Source organism: Hydra vulgaris, chromosome 08, assembly GCF_038396675.1.
Source record: "Hydra vulgaris chromosome 08, alternate assembly HydraT2T_AEP".
Classification (NCBI taxonomy): domain Eukaryota; kingdom Metazoa; phylum Cnidaria; class Hydrozoa; order Anthoathecata; family Hydridae; genus Hydra; species Hydra vulgaris.
This window is the reverse complement of record NC_088927.1, coordinates 7,499,152-7,505,514: the sequence shown is the minus strand read 5'-3', so window position 1 is coordinate 7,505,514 and position 6,363 is coordinate 7,499,152. Positions and strand designations below refer to the sequence as shown.

Here is a 6,363-nt window from a genome sequence, read left to right as displayed (position 1 = left end):
ATTCAATTAAAGATAAAGTTTGTTTAGCTTCCATATTCAATTCTTTTATGCTTTAATGCATTACTTAATTGAAATTGAGTGTTATCATCACAATATACTTTCCAATTTTAATTCATCAAAACCCACTGAAAACTTTCTACACCAAAATCAAGCAAAGAACTATGTTGTTTAAAACAATGATTGACCATATTAGGTTTATCTTGTTAGGTTGACATTTAGGTATTATTTGCTGAAATTTGTTGATTATTGTAAAATGCCTGAAGTTTGCTGTTTTTGGATTTTAAAAGCATTCCTTATTTATTTAAAGCAATGTATTTTTATTGAAAAGTTTAGTTACTTTAGTTCTATTTTTATTTGATTTGAAACTTGTTTAAATATAAAACCTGTTTCTTTTCTTCATTATTTGACAAAAAGTTTATTGTAATGAAGTAATGAAGTTTATTAATAAAAATATGAAAATATTTATAAATTATTTTTATAAATTTATATAAACCGTTATAGTGTCTTTTTAATTTTCAGATGTTTTATAAAGTAAGCCATTATATTAAGCATAATGTGTTTTAAAACAAATTTTAATTAGATAAAAAAATTAAATTTTAAACAAATTTAGATTAAATTGTTCGTTTTCATTTTCAAATATCAACCTCCAATTTTTTTCCTGACCAAAACTTTTTAACAACCACAAATATTTTGTTGATTTAAATATATAGATAAATTTATAGATAATGTTTTGTGTATTATTTGACATAAATACATTGACTGGCAATAGGAATACCAAGAATTAAATGTAAATACATCCACTGACCGTAAAGGTTCGTTCAGGGTTTTAGTCATGATTAAAAGTCATGAAAGACAAGTAAACTATCACTTTGTTAAAAAATATTCAGTTTAATTGGATGGTTTTAACGTCGCGTAAATCAAGTAACGTTCGTCCGCTCTAAACGGACGAAAGAAGAAAGCAGTGGTAAGGGACCTCATGTATCCAGGGCCGTACCAAGGGCGGGGCCAGCCATGCCGCGGCCTGAGGCGCCAAAATTGGGTGGGCGCAAAATTCCCCAAATTAATTAATTTATTTTAACATTATGAAACTAATTTGCGTGGCGTCACTTTTATGTTGATAAGAAAATTAATTAAAATTGCGCCTCCTGACGAACTTTAAAATAAAAGCTCATTTACCAAACAGAAGAGCGCCCTTAAACACTAAAAAGTTGTATTTTCTGAACATTATTTTTTACAATGAATCGTGCAAAAAAATTATCTGGTGCTGAATTTAAGAACGACAATTAAAAACCAATAATTATTTATAATATAAACAAATGATTCATTAAGGATCATATAAATTAATTTAACGCACACATTAAAAATTATTCTAAAAAGAAAAAAATAAAGACAAAAAGAACTTCGAATTTAAAAAAAAGAACGCTTAATTTAAGCGGCTTAAATAAAGAAACAAATGAAATGAAAGCTAAAGAAAGTAAAGTAAGCAAATAATAATAAAAATAAAGAGGGAGAAGAAAAGAAAAAAGAAAAAATAAATAATAGAAGAGCGCAATTAAAAAATAAAAAGTTTTATTTTCTGAACATTGTTTTTTACAATCAATCGAGCAAAAAAATTATCTGGTGCTGAATTTAAGAAGAAAAGAAGAGACCGTCTTGAAAGTGACGCAAAACCAAGGAATTGTTTCTTAGTTTCTGAATTTAAGAAGTGGTTGGTAACAAACTCTTCTGTGGAAAAACAAATTATTTCAGAGGATATTTGCAATGAAGTTGATAATGATTCAACAGCTGAAGTTGCTGCTACATCTTTAATTACTGACTTAAATTCATATCATCCATTGGAATTAATTGAAGAGGAGATTTTCATTGGCCAAAGTCAAGACGAATTTGGACCAAATGATTCAGAAGCACAAGAAGATAGAAATTCTCAGCTTTCCAAACCAATTGAAATGGGCAGCAGTGAATTTCCTCCTGAAATCTCAGAAATTTCAGCAACCTCAGGAGAAAACTTTCAACACAGTGATCCAGCTACATGGCCTACAATGACAGATAAAACAAGGTGCTTTTTGATTCAGCATGGGCCGGAGCAAAAAAGAAGAGAATTTTTCCCAAACACACTTTGTGACTTTGACAACAGAATGCGACACTTCAGCTCAAAATGGTATGAAAAAATTCATCCCAATGGTGAAAAATTTGTTCGCTACTGGCTGCTGTACAGCAATAAAAAAGATTCTTTGTTTTGTTTTTGCTGTCTGCTATTTTCAACGACAAAAACCAACAATTTTTCAGAAATTTTGTGACTGGAAAAAACAAAACCCAAGAATTCCAGAACACGAAAACAGCAATGAACACCAAAGATGCTATTCTGATTGGAAAAATCTGGAAAAAAATCTCAAGGAAGGAAAGACCTTGGATTCTGATCTGCAGAGAGTTATCAACGGAGAGATGAAAAAGTGGAGAGATATCTTGAAAGTGATTGTTGATGCAATTTTGTTCTGTGCCAAGAACAATCTTGCCCTTCGGGGTTCAACAGAAGTAATTGGAGAGCAAAACAATGGCATCTTTCTGAACTTAATTGAGCTGATAAGCCATTATTATCCTTTAGTGGCTGAACACGTTGCATCCATTAAGGCAAAGAAAACCACAACGTCCTACTTTTCTCCTCGAATTCAAAATGAGCTGATTGAATTACTTGGGCAGAAAGTCAGGAATGAAATTTTGTCAAATGCCAGAGAAGCTAAATACTACTCTGTTTTGTTTGACTGCACCCCAGATGCCTCCCACAAAGAGCAGATGACCCAAATAATCAGGTATGTCCACATCACTGAGGAAACCTGTACAATTGAGGAAAGCTTTGTGGACTTCATTGAATCGAAAAAACTGGAAAGGGCCTTGCAGCTGAAATCACCGAAAAACTGGAGAAGGATGGCCTGAGCATTTCTGATTGTCGGGGCCAAGGTTACGACAATGGAGCCAATATGTCTGGAAAATATAATGGCGTCCAAGCTCACATCCATTCTCTAAATGAGTTTGCAAGATTTGTTCCATGTGCAGCTCACACTTTAAACCTTGTTGGTGTCCATGCTGCTGAAGTTTCTCCACTCATGATTACATTCTTTGGAAAAGTTCAAGCCATCTTTAACTCTTTCTCAAGTTCTACCTTAAGATGGGGAAAACTGATGAAAACATTGACCATCTCACTAAAGGGAAATAGTGATACAAGATGGTCTGCCAAAAAAGAAGCAATCATCCCACTACACTGACAAATAAAAAAAGTTCTTCAAATTTTGGAATCCATAATTCACACTTCCAAGACAAATGCTGTCTCAGTTTGCAGTGCAAAAGAGCTCATCATTCAAATTGATTTCAGTTTTCTGTGTTTGTTGGATTTTTGGTGTCAAATTCTTTCTTTAATTGACCGGGAAAACAAACTGCTTCAGTCTAAAAACATTTCAATTGACATTGCAGCAAAAAAAATGAAAGGACTGAAGGCTTCCATTCAGAATCTGAGAGATGTTGGGGTGGACAACATTATCAAAGCTGCTGCAGAAACAGCTATCCAAATTGGAATTGAAGGAGACTTTCCTATGAAGAGAAAGCGCAAAGTGAAGCAGATGGCACTTTATGAAGCTGAAGATGACTTTTGACGTTTGTCACCAGAAACAGATTTCGGATCCCAGTGCAACCTTGTGTTTGACAGCATTCTCACACAAATTGAGTGGCGGTTTGAAGCTATGTCTGCAGTATCCTCAGATTTTGACTTCCTCAGTGGACATTCTCTCTCCAAAAATTCAGTGGATGAACTTAAGACTAAAGCTAAAAATTTGTCTAAAATTTACAAGGCAGATTTAGATTCTTCAGATTTCCAGTCAGAAATGGCAAGCTTTAAATATCAAGCTGCTGCCATGATGGAAAACTTTGAAAAATCTAGCCCGATGGACATTTTGCAGCTCATTCATAAGTACTCATTGACTGATGCTTATCCTAACACGGCAATTGCTATTCGCATCTTCCTCACCTTACCAGTTAAAGTTGCCACGTGTGAAAGAAGTTTCAGTAAACTTAAGATCATAAAAAACTATTTGAGATCAACTATGGACCAAGAACGTTTGTCTTGTCTGGCAGTAGTTTTAATTGAACATGAAGTGGCCAACGCACTTGGTTTTGATGATGTCATTAGTGACTTGGCCTCCAAAAAAGCCAGAAAAGTGACCTTGAACTAAAGTTTGTGAAACATTGGTGACAAGTTGTTCTTTTAACTTGATGCGATAAATTTTGTGATCAATAATTATCACTATATGCCACTGTACATCTAAGGCTGGTTTAAATGGTGCTTGACAAAAAATATTTATGGCATTTTTGCTACAGTCAATAAAAATTCTGGATCCACCCTTGATATGATAGTATTTATTTCATTTTCAGTTAACAAAAGTAATTGCTTAAGTTTTGTTTTTGATTGGTTTTCAGTTAATTAGTTTTCAGTTAATTATTTAATATTATGTTTCACAACTTTGGTCCTCGGTTTACAATAGAGAATTTATTAGCGGAATAATAAGTTTTGGATTGAATGTAGTTTTATTTTAAAAAATAGTAGGGTATATGTGATTAATTTTTTCAAAAAGTTAATAAAATAAGATTGGTAATATATTTTTATCAAGTTTGAACATGAAAATAAGAACATGATGGAGGTTTAGTTTATACACAATAAGGATATTGAGTTTATTAAATAGTGTTTGTGTGTGAGAAATGATCTACGCTTGAAACTATCCTTATAGCCTATTTTAGTTTGCTAAGCAATTTTTTTATTTTGTTTTTTTAAACAAGATTGATTTGAACAGCTTAGCTTTGTACATTATACCTAAATTTTTCGATATTTTATCTTTAACTACACCTATATGTTCCCTCCAGGATACATTTTTGTCTAGAAACACGCCTAAAAAATTTATTGATTGCTCTCTCTTTATTAATTGATTATCAATAAAAAGGTCCGGAAGTTCTTAGGAAACATCTGATTTTTTATGAAGACGATGGAATAAAGTGTATTTTGTTTTAGTAATATTTAAAGATAACTTGTTTGATTTAAGCTATTGGGTTAGTTTATCTATTTCTCTGTTTACTTTTTGAAATAATGTATAAATATCTTTATTGGAATAAAACAAGTTGGTATCATCTGCAAACAAAATTGTATTTAAAATAGTAGAAAATTTATTTAAATTGTTTATATAAACGAGAAATATAAGTCGCCCTAAAATTGATCCTAGAGGAACACCACATTTACTTGTCTGGTAATTGGTTTTTCCTTCATCATATACTATATACTGCTTCCTATTAGTCAAATAACTCTCGAACCAGGACAAGTTAGTACTTTTTATATCATAACCTTTGAGTTTCAACATAAGTATTTACTCGGTCTTTTGCAAATCGACTCATAATATACCAACAAAAATCTTTATCAAATTTGTCTATGATATTCGACATCTTTTTCGAAATTACATCTAAATTTTAAAATATTGATATACATCTAATATGACATTTTTCCATTTAACACTGTGTATCAACAAAGATTCATCAGAAATGAATGATCAAATTAATAAAACTTCAATTTATACCAAAAATTAAGTTACAGGAAGTTGCAAATGTCTTGCAACTTTCTGTAATTTAATTACAGGAAGTTGCAAACTACTGGATATTTTCACAAATTTGTGGAATTTGCTAACACTATTATAAAAAGAGCTCTTTAGAAATAATTACTTATGCTATTTTTTTAAATGTTTTTTTAAAAAGGGGTAGGTAATGTAAATATTATTTGAACTCATTTATTTTTATAGTTTTTTAGGAGAAACTTATTTTCATGCCTACATTTAGAAATTAATTCCGATCTTTTGTTTAATAAGCATTCTTGATTTGCATGTGTAATTATTTCAAATTTTTCTTGTAGGCATAGTATGCATTTTTTGGAAATATTATTACATGCAGGCGCTGTTTTAAGGATAGACCAATTTAGTATAAAATCATCAATATTTTTTTCTTTTAATTCCCATATATATTTTGACAGCATGGTGTCTTTTTAATACTTTTTATTCTTGAAAGATTGCTTATGATTGGCAAAACGTTTTTTTCATTCACCCTCTGTTATGCCAATATATTGTTTATCAGGTACATTCTTAGAGGAAACAACACATTTATATGCCACATTTTTTGATAACTGCAAAATTTGCAGTTTTCAAAAAAGTTGCAAGATTTGGAAACTTAAAGAAGAAAACTTTTCCTTACTAGTGATTAGCTGATTTATATTTAACTTTTCTTTGACGTTTTCTTGTTTTGTCTCCATAGAGACGTTAGGTTTTGCTCCACTGTATTTTTTAA

At 31.2% G+C, this 6,363-nt stretch overlaps 2 protein-coding genes across 2 annotated transcripts; both read left to right on the top strand.

Moving 5' to 3' along the window:
* Positions 1–1,458: 1,458 nt before the first annotated feature.
* Positions 1,459–2,931, top strand: LOC136082958 (uncharacterized). The gene is made up of 3 exons (XM_065802375.1): positions 1,459–1,479; positions 1,635–2,192; positions 2,287–2,931. Exons 1-3 carry the CDS (start codon positions 1,459–1,461, stop codon positions 2,929–2,931), a joined length of 1,224 nt encoding a protein of 407 aa, XP_065658447.1.
* Positions 2,932–3,731: 800 nt separating this feature from the next.
* LOC136082957 (uncharacterized) lies at positions 3,732–4,220 on the top strand. Its single transcript, XM_065802374.1, has one exon. The coding sequence runs from the start codon at positions 3,732–3,734 to the stop codon at positions 4,218–4,220; it is 489 nt and encodes a 162-aa protein (XP_065658446.1).
* The last annotated feature ends 2,143 nt before the right edge of the window (positions 4,221–6,363 follow it).